The sequence below is a fragment of the Apostichopus japonicus genome, chromosome 17 (genome assembly GCF_037975245.1).
Source record: "Apostichopus japonicus isolate 1M-3 chromosome 17, ASM3797524v1, whole genome shotgun sequence".
Taxonomy (NCBI): domain Eukaryota; kingdom Metazoa; phylum Echinodermata; class Holothuroidea; order Aspidochirotida; family Stichopodidae; genus Apostichopus; species Apostichopus japonicus.
In genome coordinates, this window is record NC_092577.1 from 29116947 (window position 1) to 29135645 (window position 18699).

The following is an 18699-nucleotide window of genomic DNA, read 5'->3' on the forward strand; positions in this document are numbered from 1 at the left end:
ACTATTACAGGTATGTTGTAATCAGATACTGTGTACAGGTCTAGTGTGATCATATACTACGAGTTATATAGTGTGGTAATTACATACCTGTATGCATGGAAGTCTCATTGCAAGGGCCATTGTTGCACTCATGTATGTGATAAGTGTTACTAGCGAAGACCATTTCTGGATTTTTAAAAATAAAACAGATCCTGTTTGATAACATATCAAAAACGATGTACTTTTGTTGCTTCTCTGCAATTTTGCTGAGAGAACATATGTGCGGATTGATATCGAAGAGAAGTGTGCCACATGTATAGGCTTGAAGATACCATACCACGATGACAGTATTAAATGTCAAGGAAAAAAGCGGCTATTAAATTATCTAAAGATGATTGTTGACCTAAATTATGTCAATCCATTGTTTAATAATTATAATATTAATCAAATGAATACCTTCTATTAATATTGTACAAAACAACAGACTTTACATGGATGACTTTTAAAGGCAATTTGCCGTACTACAATTTGTAGTGCACGATAATTTAGTCCTCGAAAATCTCGCAATTTTCTATTGCGTTAGTATTGCTTGTAAGAAGCTGACCTGAAAGTCTGTGCGCTAGACTAAATAGTCCAGCCACTTCGATTGATGACTTTCACATTGTTTTCCCAAAACAGTCAACGTGGCATAGAAATACTGCCTTGAACATGGACAGACAATATTGACTTTCAACCGTCTTTCATTCGACATATCAAATAAACCATTGTGTCTTCATATTCTCGTATGTAAGTTGGTGCCGTGATTGAAGTATTACATTTCATTCATTGAACAAAGTGGTTTAACTGATTAAATCAATTGTTGTTTGGTAAGGTTGGAACAATGGGTGAAAGGTGACACCATGCTGACATTAATAAAAGGCATAGGAAATGCAAAGTACATCAGTTTGATCGTTGGAACCGAGAAAGAAAAACAACCAAATATGATTCGGCGTGAAATATATGAAGTGTTCCTTGCTGGGGTGCTGCTCTCTATGGTTTCATGGTCATCAGCGAGTGGTATGTATCATACTGTACAATGTGCTGATTTAATTTCTTGACAAAACGTTTTTTTATGTTACTTTGCCTATTAAATAACATATATGCTATATAAAATATTTCTTTATAGAACCTATGTTCTATGACAATCCTCGTAGAGGTGACGCTGGGCTGATTTACATTTATTTCTGTTTTCGTTATACATTAGATTCATGAAAAACGAGTAAGGCACCGACAAATTAAAACATAATTTTATTTGGTTAATGTTGCAGTACATATACAGAGATAGCTTCCCAACTTACAAAAATCCAGATATACTTAATATTGAATTTTTTAAGTTGAAAATCACGAAAGTCGTTTGTATTGCCCCGCTCAATTTTTCAGCAATGACAATCAAACATTTGTAATATATTTTCTCTCCGTTGCACACATCTGATGTTCTGTAAAACTTTGTATTACGTCATAAGGCTGGAGTGACAAAAAAATGTATAGTGTGGAATGAATACCAAAAAGTCCTAAAAAAATTTACGAAGATCGCCATTTTCCTTCATTCCGTATGCAAAAAAAAATGGGCCCATGGTTTCATTAGTCCGAAACTTTCATCAACGTTCACGTAATGGTTGATTCATAAATATTCGTGCCAAAAATGGGATCCAAATATGTATTGAGCGTAACAACAACGGTGTAATACCTAGCCTACCTGTCATGAAGTGTTTAAGCTATTTCTTTGCTTTATCAGACTAGAGGTCTTTGCGTAAACGTTTGCTCACTTCGTTTGCGTTCTCAAAGCATTAATGTTATCTCTATAGTTTGGCAGTTTAACACGCTAAATATGTGTGTACAATATTACTATATGATATCAATCCATTTATAATTTAAAAGTGCCCCTTTTCGTAATAACAACAAAATACCTAATCCATAGTTTGTAATTAAAATGTGACATTTTGTATTTTCTTCTTTTTTCTTTTCTTTTTGTATTTTCGCAACAACAAAAAAAATGTCAGGGGAAAGACTAAAGAGAGGGAAGATTGAATGATAAATCCCACATCCGAATTAAAAATGTTCTCTGGTAACTTGTCCACGAATACATATCTATTCCTGCGTCATATCAGACAATATCCTAAAAAAGAATCGTATAATATCAACATTATACGGTATGAATTTTTGTTACATGGGAAGACGTATCTACCTCGAAAATCCATTGATTTGAGCTATAATTTGAGCTACAATTAGGTTACTTCGTATCAGATTCACTCATCTCTCTACATGCAATATACATGGCGATGAGATACTGTATTCGGCTGGTGCTGCCGATAAAATACTCTATCGGTTACCATAGCAACGGTTACCATGGAAATGATTGTTATGAAACTTTACGGGTATTAGCAGATCCATCATGGGGATATTGGAATAGGTAGTAGGGTTCCATTTTTCCATTCAGACTTAATGATTGTGTGCCTGGGCATGAGACACATGCATGCAGACGTGTGACGTCATAGGGTTATAGCCTGGTTAAGTACGGTAACCAAAAACAGCATTTTGGCTATTATGAGCATACCAAGTATACAAAATGGCCAAAACCTTCCAACTCATGTGGGATATCAGATTTGCAAGTTCACATCGCATAAATTAATGTAAATCAACAAAGGCCATGTGATCAAAGGAGGTCAAGCGTAACATTTGACCAAAGTTTTAACAAACCAGCTTTCCGAACTATTCCAAACTTCAAACTTGGTGGACCTTTTGCGGGGCATGGGATTTAGTACCACCTTAATCAATGACATCACAAGATCAAATATCAAATAAACCGCCAAAATAAAAAAAAAACATTACGCTTGTGCCAAACGACAAGATGGCCGAAACACTCATAATTAACCGTGTACATACCCTGAAAGTGTGCAATGTATTCATGAATGTAAAACACAAAAGGTTCTGTGATCAATGTAGGTCAAAGGTCATGTGGGATAGTAGTGACACTCAATGCCGTTTAGAACATATTAGGTTATGAGATCAATCAAGTTCAAAGCTTCAGAAAGGTGTTTCGTTTATTCCAAACCGGAATGCTCATGCACTGCACAGACTTTATGGGTGCATGGCGTTGTGCAGGCTCCGAAGTGATGAGATCAATGTCTTCATACAACCAAATAATATGATGATGACTGCAACTGCATTGATTGCATACTTAAATTAACTTTGTTGTGTGTATCAAATTACTGACTGTTCACTGACTGACTGCTTACATTATATTTGTCAATGGTTCTTAAATGGCTCAAAATGGCGTAGAAAGATAATGTTTTAACGATTTTGTTGGTTGAAAATGATTAAAGTCTCAATGTGTGTTTGCCAAATTTTAACTTCGACCTTCCCAGCTTACTGCCCTAAAAGTTCAGTTAAAATGACACCGTTGTATGCAATTTTCATATAAATAATCATTATTTTTATTGAGTTATCTGTCGTGAAACATTTTGAGCTGAATAAAATTAGCCAGATTTGTTAACGAGTCCGTAGATTCTACTAACGTCAATCAAAATTTGCAAGCCCCGCCCAACAGTTCATGCGCCAATCAAATCTCTGTTTTGTTAACGACCGTTTGGCCTAGACCTTACTTTTACTTTCGTGGCTAGCCTGTGTTTGGTATATTTTCTTTCAGTCTCACCTATGTAGCTTGCGAAATTGCGTTATTTCCTTCCATTGCAAGGAATAAATGGGTGTTTTCAGACGTTTCCTCCTTGAAATTGGGTAAAAAGAGTGGACGATATACGAGTATACATAGGTTACATTTTTGTAATGAACATACTGGTATTAAGACTTTAAATTTCTACATCTTGAATAAAGGTCTAACTGTTATTACGTTCGTGCGTTCTGGTTATTGCCAGGCATGTCATAATACCTGCATAAGTTTACCACTGAGCTATTGAACCATGATACATGTTGATGGTTAATGGGGGAAGCCGATACACATGACTAACGTCGATACACACGATATAACAGTACATCGACACTTGCAAGATATCAGAATACAAGAAATAAAAGAAGGTAAACATCGAATACTTTTCATTTTGCTGGTAGCAATAACGGAACCCAACAATTTTTCTTATGAACATTTCTTATAATCTAAACTCGGATACAGGATTCTAGAGATTTGTAAAAATGAGACATCACTTCAATATCAAATGGTAACAAAAGGAACGATGGGCTAGCTAATACTTACAATTTAACTTTGTCGAAGATCAAATGTAAAAGTAAGGATAACATTGATTTCCTTTACAATGTCCTTCTAATCAAGCTAAAGCCGCAAGAATGCTGAGTGTTTATCATTTTAAGCTTATGTTTATACCATGCATGGCCTTTAAGACAATGTAAAAACCGGATGGTACTTTCACCAATTCAGACTGATTTACCTTTAAAGGGGAAGTTCAGGATAAAACCAGAGATTTATATGTGCTAGAACATGTTTATTCCAAACTAATAACCCATATCATTGTAGATTTTACCAATACGACTTTGAAATACATCAAGTGAAACCGTCGTCACCGCCAATTTGAAGAGCGGTCATTTTGTCTTATTGTATGAAATATAATACCCGGTTGATACTAGTCACTATACGTTTGCAGTTAACTAAAACAGTAACGTACGTATACAATCAGTTGGAACATACTGTAACGTTAGGCCGTGCTGTAAGCATAAAGTTATATAGCATTTTGCTGCCATCCCCAGAATATATTCAACCGGCAGACCGACAGCAAATATGCTGAAATGCCCCTTTGATTTCGCCATCGGCATTTTTCAAAATATCCACTTGAGCAAAATGTATATCAAAATTACTTCTTACTGAAATCACAAGAGTGGTATTAGAACACTGATTGCAAAAGTATTTTAAACAATTGCGGGGTCCGACATCGTAAATGATTTGGACTACATTACTACTAGTAGTTGTGCGAAAAAAGTTCATGTTAGATTTTATCGAAAATTTCACAGTTTTTCAAAGGAGAGATGCCATTGGCTTTAATGCATGCGAGAGATTTTACACACAAAAATCTTTATATGGGCTGTCGCACGTTCTGATTGGTTAATCAGGTTTGACCTCAGCAAATGCAAAACTGTGATATTTCATAAAAGATTACTAGTAAGAAGAAACGCAAGTTGTAGCCTCTTCTGATTTTGTAGAATGTGGGGAAATAAATAGCTAGGCTCAGTTTTATAGTAAGAGCAGTTTCTTTTTGCTGAAGTATGACGATGTAACAGAAAATATGAAGCCTCGGAGTTGTCGAGTAAAGCTTCTTTGGGGGAATGAAAGTATAACAAATGTGTAGGAGCGAATGACATTACACTTTTAGGTGCTTACTAGTAATAATATCATAATCATAATCAGATGTTACGAAATTCTTCTCTCTTTGCGCTTTAAACCCCCTTTGGGCCCTCCAATTAAGTGGAAAATCGAAGATAAAGTAATATGTTTTTCTTGCAGATTTTTGCATGTCTGGACAATTCGATGCAATAACAAGAACGTCTGATGGAAATACCTACGCTTTCAAGGATGACCTAGTCGTGCAGTTGATCGACGCAGGCACGGATGTCGCTTCTGGTTATCCTAAAGCCATATGTGAGGTTTTTCCTGGGATACCATCAAACCTCGATGCTGCAATATATTGGACAAATGGTAAAACGTACTTCTTTAAGGTAAGTTGTAGCAGTCACAGTAGTGCTTTCGAAAAAGATATTTAGAATGATCGGAACAGGAGCACACATCTCGCGTTAAGCTTTGTAGTGTCATAATTAAAGATTTATGCTAGATTTCAGACAAATACGTACAAAATACTAAGTTACTCTCCATGCTCTAGTTTCCTTCCGTAAGCCCTAAGAAAACATAACGCATGTGCCGGCCTTCGCAGACGAGGGATGAGTACACAAACGAAAACACGGCAGTACCATTGTAACGCTCAAATAAATTGAACAGAATTTAAGCCTCCAATGTGTTGAAAAACTATGTAATTGTGCATCGACATTCTTGTAAATGTCTTGGAACTCGACAGATTAAACGAAAATACCATTTGCAGCGAAACCAGTTTTTCAATGGGGAGAAATGGTAGACAAACTGAAACTCAATTGAGTAGAAGAATTTATTTTACTTTGGGAGTTTCGCTTTCTCCTTCTCTTTCTCCTTCTCCTATTTCTAGTGTCACATAACAAAACAAAGAATAGTGTTGTCTAATCTAGAGTATAGAGTTCTACCAGTGACATTTACTACCTTCTTCACTGTTTTAGAAATTGCTGGATTTAATATAATATTGTCCTACCAAATAAAATTGGACGTCCGGGTGACGGAAGCTTGATTTTATGTCCATTGGTTCTAAAGCAATATAAAAGGAGGGACGTATTAACACTATGACTAACACTTGCTAGGATTCGCCCTCTCTTCATAGGGCCCGACTATAGCGTTCATTAGCATCATTAAATATTTAAATCCCTATGAATTGCTTAACAAAAAGTTCATAATAGCAACTCATTAAAAATCCTCATGAACCTCATTAACAGTTAATTGTTTCTATTGTTCAGGGAAGTCAATACTGGCGCACGACTGGGACCACACCAGATGACGGTTACCCTAAACAGATTTCCGATTATTTCCCTGGGCTACCAAATGATATTGATGCCGCTGTCGTTTGGGGAGGAAACAGCAAAGGCTTCTTCTTCAAAGGTATCAACATCTTTCACTTATTTGTGCGTTTTTTCATAATGTTCATGTCTACTTCCTTGTCAGCCGGCTTCACTGACCGCCAAGATTCACGCTTGGCAGCATTCACATGAACCGTATATATTCAGTATTTCAGTGGCAGATATTAAAAGATAAGTGGTAGAAGAAATTATATTGAGACATGACAGTACGTTATCGTTTATAATCATTTCAATTAGGAAGACGAAGACCAAATTTATAAAGTGTTTGATGCAGTAGTATGTAATAAACAACCCAGCCACCCACTCCCCTTCCCCAAAAAACATAGCGAAGAGAAAATAAATCGAACCACATGTGGTTCCATAATATATTATTCAAACTTCAGTGCTCAAACCATCAACTTAATTGTGTTTGTGAAAAACCGTGATATATCTTCCAAATAAAGCTATTTTTTTCTCAGCTGTTTGTGGAAATTATGCATCACAATAATTTATATCACATAGACCAATTATGGTAATTGGGTGTGTGTCGCCTTTAATACTGCTCCTGGATTATTATATCCGTGTAATATGAAAACCTTTATAGGTCAGTCTTTAGTCCAGGGCACGAAATTAGTCATAACTGTGTATTTCAGCTCATCGGATACAGACAGATCACCAGTTTGTTGTTATCAGTATTTCAACGGAATAAGAACATCATTTGATCTATTCAATGGCTTAATGATTTCCATTCTTACCATATAGGCTCCTTCATTTTTCGACCATTGGCTAAGATCATGTGTAGTAACTGTTTCGTTTCAGCATTGTTAATACCACAGTAGGCGAAAGTCATTGTTTCGACGGCGCCGTGTAACACTAAAATGATAAATCTTTTGGACCCAGTCTCTTTCTTGTGCAAAGTTTCTTAAACATTGATCTCCGACTCATATTTTACGTCATTACATTTCAGGCACAGAGTATTGGCGATTCAATCCTATCACCGACAGCACAGAAAGAGGTAACATAGATACCAATACTTATTGGCCGGGGTATAATCAAGGTACTGTAGATGCTGCCTTTCAGTGGAGTAATGGTCGCACGTACCTCTTCAAGGGTGAACAGTACTGGCGATATAACGATGCTGCGCATAGAGTTGACTCTGGATTTCCATTGTCGACTTCAAAGGAATGGCTGGGATGTCCAACCAACGAACCAGCGATGCCACTGGTAGACGTGTGTGTACCGGACTCATGCACGTGTTCATCGTTATCGGGTAAAATATCTCCAAACTTTTTTTGATGTGCCTGATTTGATCCTCTGTTGATATATCAATATCAAGCTCTACAAAAATGGTAGCCCTCTAAAATGGTTGTTCTTTCTACTGTCAGCAATATGTCACAACTGGTGTATGCTGCACATAATATTTCCTTGATATGGCAGTCACGATAGCGAGATATTTGTCGATTTCTGTCAGGTAAATTGACCGAATTTCAAAAGATTAACAACACGTGCCACGTGCACTGTGTCAGCTCCCAGAAGCAAACTTACATCTATTGTGATACAAATGTAAGCTTTGTTGATTCATTTAAAATTGTTGAAGGTCTGGCGGGGGTAGGAAGTATCGCTTTATGGTACTATTTTGTTCTATAGCGTTGTATAGTAGGTAGTGATACAATATTGTCTAAGACAGTTATTACAATTTCTAGAAACAAAACGTCGATGAAGAATCACAATTTAATCTGACCAGTGCTGCCGACTTCTATATTTTTACTTTCTTTCAGGGTAAACGTCATACAGTTTTCCATGGTATAAACTGGGTATTATTGCCAAGAGCAAAGGGTAGAAACGGAATATGTATCAAACATTATGTTTTATCTAACACATAACCTTCCATTGTGGTACATTACCACCAAGTTACAACTCTATGTGTATTTTCCTGTCTTATCGGAGTGTTTAGCATGTTCTGCTTTTAAGTATCCTGTGAAAGATAACGAGAAATGACAGCTGTAACTATGGATTTTAAATGTTGAAATGTACTACCATATTACCAAATAAGTGTCAAGTATAGTAACACGGTTAGTTTAAGCTTATAGTGAGATGCAGGTTTTATTAAATTTATCAAAGTCAAAACAACGGAATCAAGCTCTTCTCACCATTACCAGCTATATAGTTTCGTTCAGAAGTAATCATGTTGCAAATATATTAATTCATTCTTCAGTACTCCAATTAAGCGTGACTACTTATAAGTAGACGTAGTGAGCTGCATTACTATCGAATTTCTGCATCGACACGTGTCGACAATTACCAAAATCAACTGAAACATTCCAGACATTCAATGCTTTGAAATCAACATTGAGCACACCCATCATACATTTTGTTATGATGCCGGGGGGGGGGGGGTGTTTCTCGTTAGTTTACTTTTGATAAGAAATGACGTAGTAAAAGCACATTGTACTCTTCGGCTTTTTGAAACCCCTCCCTTAAACCAATAATATCAAGCTATCACACAATTATTATTTTGCAGAACTAGATGGTTGCATTTCTGGGCAATTCGATGCTATAACACGAACCTCTGATGGAAAGACGTACGCTTTCAAGGATAATTTAGTGATGAAGTTGAACGAACCGGGCACAGCTGTTGCTTGTGGATATCCCAAGGAGATTACTGACGTATTTCCCTTGCTACCATCATACCTCGACGCTGCAGTCAATTGGAATAATGGGAAAACTTACTTCTTCAAGGTAACATACAGTATAGCCACGGTATGCAGTGGATATTTTCACATTCTTTCATACTTATTTGAGTGTTGTACTTGATTACTTTTTGTGTGTGCAAGTATTCGGTATTCGCACTCGAGGAAAGGTACTCGGATGCGAAAGTGCTCGCACTTGTACCAGGTACAAGTGCACGGTTATTGGAGTCAATATGTAGAGGTAAAATCGGAGGTAATTTGCATCCCAAATACGGAAGCCTTTCATAATTACCGAATTGGAAGTGAAATGTGCATGTGAAATGTTAATTTATTCAATATGTCAGCAGGTCACCTAGACTTTAAAATGTCAGTAACTCACATGAGCATAGATAATTCGATGTCCAGCAAGTGACTGAGGGTGACACGTTTATCAACGGCTGACATTGCACGCCAACCCACGATTATCTTAAATAGTAAAAACTGATCCGTAGGGATTACGTACGTGTGCTTGCCGAACATTCCAATTCATATTTTCCTACTTGTAATTTCTGCCTTCGGGTTAGCATGGCCCACAGTAGGGATCGTGCACAACGGGATATGACATAAGGCATAGATATCGGGCAATGATGACATGTCAACAGTTCGATGGGACAACCCGTCATGGACTGGAAAATAGACAAGATTATATTTGTTAAGCCATTCTTATATATTTTCAACATAAATATTTCCTCAATGTAAATGTCATGTATATCTGTCTACACATTCGTGACAAAAAACGCTGCACGTGCATGGGCACGAGTCTAAAGGCTCAATTTCACTTAGAAGTGCCACGCATTGTCCATTGGCCACGATTTAATTGGCGCTGCTTAAAAATTTAACAATAATGATGTTTGTCACGCCTCGATATGTTTTACTAACCTTTTTATGTGGTATGGTATGTAATATGGAGTCATTTTGAAGTCGATACTCTACATCAATTGAACATTTCGCTCTCAATTCTCGAGTAGTTTCCCTCCTTCGAGGAGATAAGTTTCAGTTCCAGCAATTCAGCAGTATTTAGGGAGTCGTTTTGGTAACTTTCTATGAAATCAATTTTCAATCAACATTTTCTTCTCGTTATGCCAGGGAAGTCAATACTGGGCCACGACTGGGACCACACTCGATAGCGGGTACCCTAAACAGATTTCTGCTCATTGGCCGGGATTACCAAATGATATTGATGCTGCCGTTGTTTGGGGAGGGAATGGCAAAGGATTCTTCTTCAAAGGTTGACTTCTCTTGTATTCTTGATCAATTTCTATATCAAGGTTAAATTACTTGTATGATATGTACACTAGTTACGCAAACATTCAAAAAGGATGAGTTTTTAAAGATAAATCAACAACAAAATTATCACAGCCTTGATAAAGGTTTTGAAGAACATATATAGGCTCTGATGAAATAATAGATCACCATTGGGATCCACTTCCTCGAGTAGTTGAAGGTTTAGACAGTCAAAACGAGGTATATTCCATGATAATTATCTCCTGGTAGGAATTACAAAATATCGAGATGGGAGTTTTCAGCTGACAGTTTGGTACCTATTTCTCTTCAATATATATTAGTCTCACATTGTCTGCCACCGAAACCAATTGACCTTTCTGAGGATGATTTAATATATTATTTAATAACAATTAAGACTCCCGATTCGTAAACTATATAGTGCAGGATGATTGCATACTCACACAGACGACGTAAACTGTGTTTAACACTAATTGAGTTAAATACGTAAGATCTTCATATATTTCATTGCGTTGCAGGAACACAGTATTGGCGATACAATCCTATCAGCGACAGTACAGAAAGAGGTAACATAGATACCAATACTTATTGGCCGGGGTACAATCAAGGTACTGTAGATGCTGCCTTTCAGTGGAGTAATGGTCGCACGTACCTCTTCAAGGGTGAACAGTACTGGCGATATAACGATGCTGCGCATAGAATTGACTCTGGATTTCCATTGTCGACTTCAAAGGAATGGTTGGGATGTCCAACCATCAGAACAACGATTCCGTCAGAAGAGATGTGTCCATCAGGTTTAGGTAAATAAAGTGGAAAAAACATTATTTAGAATGTGAAAACTTAAACATACCTGATATGATTATCTGGGTCGTCATCAGAAGGCTCATTTCTAACTGTTCAACCCCCCCCCCCCCCTTCACAATCTCTCTCTCTCTCTCACTCCGTTAATTACTTACCATGGACTTGCATTAGACAAAACGTATACATTGTGGAATGATCATTTTACAGCAATTCGTGAGTTTAGTTATCTTACTTAATTATGATGTCGATGAAACACGAACGATATATCAGTTAAAGGGGTTCCACTACCATGATTATAACCTGGCCTGACGAGAGGTTCAGTCGGGGGGGGGGGGGATACACTCCGAAGTACACAGTCAATTTGGGATACGAGAAAATTATGGGATAAAAGAATAACGTAGTCTCATTCTCTTCCAAAAGCTGTCTCGGTGACATAAATTCCCCACTGTGCATCACACTTGTCATTAGGCTAATGTGTAGGGAAAAGAATATTATTAACAAAGGACGTCCATGATTACAAGGAAGAGTTATTTTGGGCGTTTGTTAACCTATTGGTCATATCATTCTTTCATAAGAATAATTACAATATAATTTCCGAGTCCCGAATAACATAAAATGTGTTTGAGGGATTCACATCCACGGTGTTTCTTGTATGCAAGAGGGTTCCTTGAGAATTCCTTGCAATTAGTAAAAGTATAGGAAAGTTACAAACAGCTCTTACCCAAAGTTTACAGGCTTGTTTGGGCCTTGGTATTAAATTTATATGTCTCAAGTCTCTGCTGGTGCATATTCGGATATGTAATGGAACGCGTTATGCGTCCCACACAATTGGGACGTTTTTTGTTAGGTACTTTAACGTCACTATTAAAAGTACTCGTACTGCCAGTTTTAATAGTTTTAATAGTATGAATACTATGTTTCTAACAGATAGACGTTAAGCTTTGTTCATACTAGTAGTTTCTTCAACGGTATCATGTTGCCTCGCCTCGCCACCGCCCCTTCCCCACCATTCGAGTGCATACATAACAACAAATAGATATGGTACGCGTTGGTCTATCCCATCAATTTTCCAGGAAATATTTTGTTATTCTAATGGCGATCGTCAACATTTATACCGAGGGCGCTATGATATCGGTCCTCATACGGGTGCTCTTGTTTGTTCACCATGATCTCCAAATATTTTGTATTTCTCAATACATGTGCTAGTTGTGGTAATTTGTTTGAAAAGATATCGTCTGCAATAATTTCTAGCGAGCTGGTATATACCACTAGTGATCAACTAGAAATCGCAGGTAGCAAATGCAGCTATATTTCGAAGACTTCCATACAGTGCTTACTGAAGCTCAAACTTAAACTCACTTTAGCGTACGTGATTGAGAATATGTTCAAAAAGCTGCTGGCTGGTTAAAGGGGCCGGCCAAACGAACGGTGCGTAACATCCCCCCTTTACAGAAGAAGCAGGGATGTCGATCTTTTCCAGGAGGGTAAAAAAACAGTACCGACACAAGCCCTCATGAAAATGCACTTCAAAGCACGTTTACGCGAACTGGCTATTCTGTGTACATAAGTTTTCTTCCCACCACTGGTATTTATAATTTTTCCAAGACAAATTATTTGTATTATGGATTTGAGATATTTCTTGTGCTCCCGTAGAGACTTTAAAACACAAAAGTACATGTCAGAAAGGGGAATTTAATTTTGTGGAAGGAATTTGCGACCCGTATAAGCTGCAATGCTTTCAGACAGTGTCTTTGGCAAAAACTTTCCGGGATTTCTAACGAGACCCCCAAATTGATTGGAATGCTTTGGAACACATTCAATCAAATTGGAATCTCTAGAATGTATCTTAGTGCTTAAGTTTAAAATAACTACAAGAGTACTGTCTGAAAGCATTGCAGCTTATACGGGCCCGAAATTCCTTCCACAAAATTAAATTCCCTTTTCTGACATGTACTTTTGTGTTTTAAAGTCTCTACGGGAGCACAAGAAATATCTCAAATCCAAAAACTTATCGGGCTTCGCCGCCTGGACCCCACCAAGAGTTCCATAGAAATTGAATTTCTCTCTCTCGCATGTATTGTGTGCTTTAAACTCTCTACGAGAGAGCAATGAATATTTGAAAACGCTTGATCTTCCGAGGGGCAATGCCCCGGGACCCCGACCCTCACTTGGTCCCTGACAAATACATTCTAGGGTAAGGTGAACGTAACTCATCGTTCTGACATGTAATTTTGTTTGCGAAAATCGGTACAAAGGCGAACGAGAAGTATCTAAAAGTGCTGCAGCTTGTTGGGGCCTTCACTTTCAGCCAAAAACAGTGTGCAATTGTAATTATATATCAAGCAAAGTTGCCGCTTTTGTTATTTATCGAAATGTTGCTCAGTTAGTCACTGCAAACCGATCTCGAATCTTTTACCATCCCTCTTGAAAAATGGTGAATGTACGACCCTGTTCTGACACAGTATTGAATTTCATGTCAAAATTTAAGCATTCATAATTTGATACAGCAATAAAGCTGGGGAAAGAGGATAGAGGTACAACGCTATTCATATCCCCCTAAATTTTCCCGCGGTGTGCGCTGCGTAAGGGTGCGTTTTTACAAATGTTGCGACCACCCCCTCCTCCTCTCTTAGTTTGGAATTTGTGGTGCCCACCAATGGTTCAAGGGTTATAATTTTGGTAGTGAAATGAATAGTCATATGCTTTTCGTTTATTTGTTTTTAAATATGTTGATGACATTCCATTTAAGACTTTTAATGTCATTTTAACGTCTATGAAGTGGGTGCGTGTCTTTTGTAACATTGGAACATATTGTTCTTCTCAAAAGGTTGTGTTTCTGGAAGCTTTGACGCCATAACAAGAACTTCCGATGGGAACACGTACGCATTCAAAGGCACCTTAGTTGCTAAGTTGGCCGACGGTGACACAATTATTGCCGCTGGATATCCAAAGCCCATTTGTGATGTCTTTATTGGCATCCCATCAAACTTGGATGCAGCAGTATTTTGGGGTAATGGAAAAACATACTTCTTCAAGGTAGGTTGTGCATGAGATGGTACTGAGAAACGTGATATCTCATTTAAGAAAGGTTTCGTAACGATTAATATGATCAATGTAATTATGAATAATGTGCAAAGTAATCGTTAATGAGGACAATTCAAACAATAATTGCTTTGGTTACTCACTGACCTTTGGTCTTTGGGAAATATAATGCTCTGGAAGTACGAGTACTTCTGATCATTATCTTGAAGACACATATACAAAATAAGTAAGAAACTGGACAACAGAGTCGATAAATATAATTTTTTTTAAATATATTAACTATATACTATATTAATATAATATTAATATATTATAACCGATACGAAAATTACGAAAATGGTTGCCTTACTGTTGGAGAGCCTCCAACGAAAACCTTAAAGAATAAATAACTAAACAGTTCTTGTGAAAGAAGTTGCTGGGTGGTTGTCTAGTTCTCTTCCTCTTCTAGTGGAGATTGTTATGGTTGGGCGCGGGTGTCCGTCTCAACGTAAAATACTAGTTAGAAAATGTTCCCATCCGGGTAAGGTAATAAATATGGCTCGGAACAGTTCCTACATATGTTAAAGAGCTTCCAGTTTTCTCCAAAAATAAGGTAAGCAGAATAGAGTTCGGGCTTCCTCCAAATAAAATAAGTTAAGCAGAATAGATTTCCAGTTTCCGCCCAACGAATTAAGGTAAAGCAGAAGAGAATTTCGTAAACAACGGATATGGCAATGATGACGCATCCAGACAAAGTTCTATTTACTTATGTTATGGGTAGGCATAGTCGAGAGCTAGACTATTTAACAGCATTCTGATGAATTTAATACAAACTTAAACTTTCTACACACTACAAAAGGTGGTCTTCACTGCTTGGTAGGTAGGGGTGCTCTGATTATACATTTAACAGGAAGAACCATAGGGAAGACTAAATCAGAGGTACAGGGTAGCAACCAATCTGCCCAATCAGGAGATGGTAACATCCTGTCTTAAATTAAATAAACTGTTGCCAGTTATTCAGTAGCAAGTGCATATGTTGCCAGGGCTGGTGACTAATCTACTAATGAAACAGAGAAGTAATGAAGGGCTTTCTTTAGTACTAATGAAACAAAAGGTGCCTTATTCACCACACCTGCTGTGTGAGATAATCTTAATTAAAAAAAAGTGTCTATTATCATCATGGCAGGATGCTTTTGTTGTTGTTTAGTCTAACATTTGTTTAGCTTCATTATTATAGCACACCCCCCCCCCACCACCACCCCACCCCACATACCAAGTAGAACAAATTCCGTCTTTAACGTCCTCTGATTTCCACTTTCCCTAATTAAATCGATTTCTGTAGCTTTTAATGTTAATATCACAACTACGTACCTCAGGAGCGCTTTCACAATTTAAAATGTTGCTTGAAGTAAGCATACGCATTTAAATTTGTACGCTTGAAAAGAAAATATATCGGTATTACTGTCTATGTGATCGAGTCCCAAGCATGTATGTTGTCTACATCCTAATCAAAACAATACTATATGCACAGTGAGAACATATATGAGCAAAAAATACACGCCCATTAACTGTAATATCTCATTTGAAGGATCATTAGGACACTGAACAATATTCAGTATTTCAACAACAAAGTTTCTTCATACATGTTTGCGTTTATATCAAGAACGAATGCGAATTGTGTCTGCAGGGTAACTTCAGAGTTCTCATCTCTTGCTTTACCCTTAATTCAGGGAGATCAATACTGGCGTACAAGTGGTACCTCTCCGGACAGCGGGTACCCGAAACAAATTTCTGCTGCCTGGCATGGACTACCGAATGACATTGACGCGGCTGTTGTATGGGAACCGAACGGCAAAGGTTACTTCTTTAAAGGTGTGCCACTTCATTTAACTCTACTAGGCTAATGACTAAAAGCCTCGCCGACAGCCATCAATTGATTTGTTGCCATTTTCTACGATCCTACACTATCCTAGAATTAATAATGTATCATTTACTTATCTAGTTTTTTATCATCATGGTTCCAATACCAGATGGCCGTGACAATTTGAGCAACAAGTCCATTGGTTAGCCAACTTTGAGAAAAGTACATCACTATGCCCTTTTTTATTTAATTAACAAGGTTTGCTTCGCCTAGAGGCTTTACAGATCTGTGGTTCAATGTTTCCATTTAGTACATTTTAGTTAATAAGGAAGCAGAAAACGATATCCATTGTCTCTCAATTTGGCTTTGGGAGCAGTAATTTGTTATGCTGCGACAATGGTTGTCTTTGCTCAAGGTGGAATCGGCCCAAGCATTCTTGGTATTCGGCTCCACGCGTCTTTGAATTTATATTGAACTATAGTCTATCATCGAATCCTATGACTAAAAGACATTGAAGACTCGCCCCAAACTGCGTGCCACCCTCTGAAAAATTGTTAACTTTCCGTTGCTTGCAATTTAAGTTTTCTTCTTGTCGCTACAAAATGGAGATAGTAATGAAACGTGATACCTTGTTATCTTTTATCTGGTCCTGAGATCAGGAAGTTCCATAACAACTTCCTGTTGATATGTCCATGGACATATCGCTGCTATGTACACTGTGTTGTGGGTATTGACCGTAGCTGCATGTATTGACTGAACACTAGTGTCTAATTACAGACGGTAGCGAGCTGTGTGTGTATTTTCTGGGATCGATGGTTGTGTCTAACACTTCTGTTACACTCCATTCGAAACTAGGTACGACTACCGGCATCAGACGTTTCTTTGTGCGCGAGTCTTCACTCCCTTTAATTTCAATTAACTTTGTGCCATTGCAGGAACAAAGTACTGGCGATACAATCCTGACAGCGACAGCACAGAAGGAGGTAACATAGATACCAATACTAATTGGCATGGGTACAATCAAGGTACTGTAGATGCTGCCATTCAGTGGAGTAATGGTCGCACGTACCTCTTCAAGGATGAACTGTACTGGCGTTATGACGATGATAATAACAGAGTTGAATCTGGCTATCCATTGTGGACTACAAAGGAATGGTTGGGATGTCCAACCAATGGACCAACGATTCCGATGAAGAACAAATGTTTGCCAAGCACCTGTCAGTGAAAGAGCTGCAAATGTCTTTTCGGTTACTTTTACAGGTTATGGGAACTGTAAGAATTAATTTAAAATCTATTTATTAAACTAAAGATCTTCTGGTATTCGAAAGCCTACATTTGTTCAAGAATTGCATTATATCTGATAGATCTCTTGTAGACGTTTTAATGAAATATAACTTGAATCAGCTAGCTAGCAATTAGGCCAATGGGTTCTATTGTATTTTCTCTTAATATAATAACAATGAATAAAGAGTCAATAAAGCTAACTGAAATTGCATTATACCCTGTGCCTCTGTTATGATGTTTGAACGCATTTTCATATTTGTGTGTTGCTGACAATTTTTCCCCTCAACGAAAATGGCAAATTGTTAACGCTATGTCCCGCAATTTCGATAATTTTTTTTTCCAAATTTATCTTGAAATTGGACATTTCGAAATTTCGAACTTTTATGTCTAAATATACAAGCTTTAATCCTAAAATTTCGGCATCTATATTAATTTATTGATGTTTTAACTCGAAAATGTGATGATTATTATGGAAGATAACGATATTTGTGTCTCGGATTTATCATTTGATCATGACTTCGAAAATTGCTACATATTAAGAGGGATATGAAAGTAATAACAAAATGGGTAACTTGATCTTTCAGTTATTTATGGTGCAACCATTTTCTGTTATCCTGTATTTATAATCAATGTTAGGGTGCCATGTCAAGGGGCTAAAGGAGGTGCCATTTAATCGTTAATTGAAGTTCAGTAAGAGATCTCTGCAGATTGACACTGATCTATATTCCGCATTGATATAGCTCCACCTTAATTCCGCATTTGTATGGTGGCTTTTGCACAAGAGTCCGCATATTGAATATCAACAGCGCCATCTATTTCAATGAAAGCACTTCTGATGGTTCTCGCTTTGGAATCCGGTTATGACGTTGTTGCGGAGCTTAAATATTTTCGGAAAGAAATGGAAACATTGACACCCCTGTAAATCAATGTAATTATGAATAATGTGCAAAGTAATCGTTAATGAAGACAATTCAAACAATAATTGCTTTGGTTGCTAACTGACCTTTGGTCTTTGGGAAATATAATGCTCTGGAAGCACGAGTACTTCTGATCATTATCATGAAGACACATATACAAAATAAGTAAGAAACT

General features: G+C 37.4%; 2 protein-coding genes across 2 annotated transcripts in view; both read left to right on the top strand.

Annotated features, from left to right (window-relative positions):
* Window positions 1–18699, top strand: part of LOC139985093 (F-box only protein 9-like) — a 256710-nt gene that overhangs the window by 209119 nt on the left and 28892 nt on the right. The window lies entirely within an intron of this gene.
* LOC139985088 (uncharacterized) lies at window positions 864–17818 on the top strand. Its single transcript, XM_071999284.1, has 10 exons — window positions 864–1035; window positions 5483–5694; window positions 6571–6712; window positions 7637–7939; window positions 9191–9408; window positions 10485–10626; window positions 11159–11440; window positions 14269–14477; window positions 16193–16334; window positions 17259–17818. The coding sequence occupies exons 1-10, from the start codon at window positions 879–881 to the stop codon at window positions 17546–17548; spliced, it is 2097 nt and encodes a 698-aa protein (XP_071855385.1). The 5' UTR covers window positions 864–878; the 3' UTR covers window positions 17549–17818.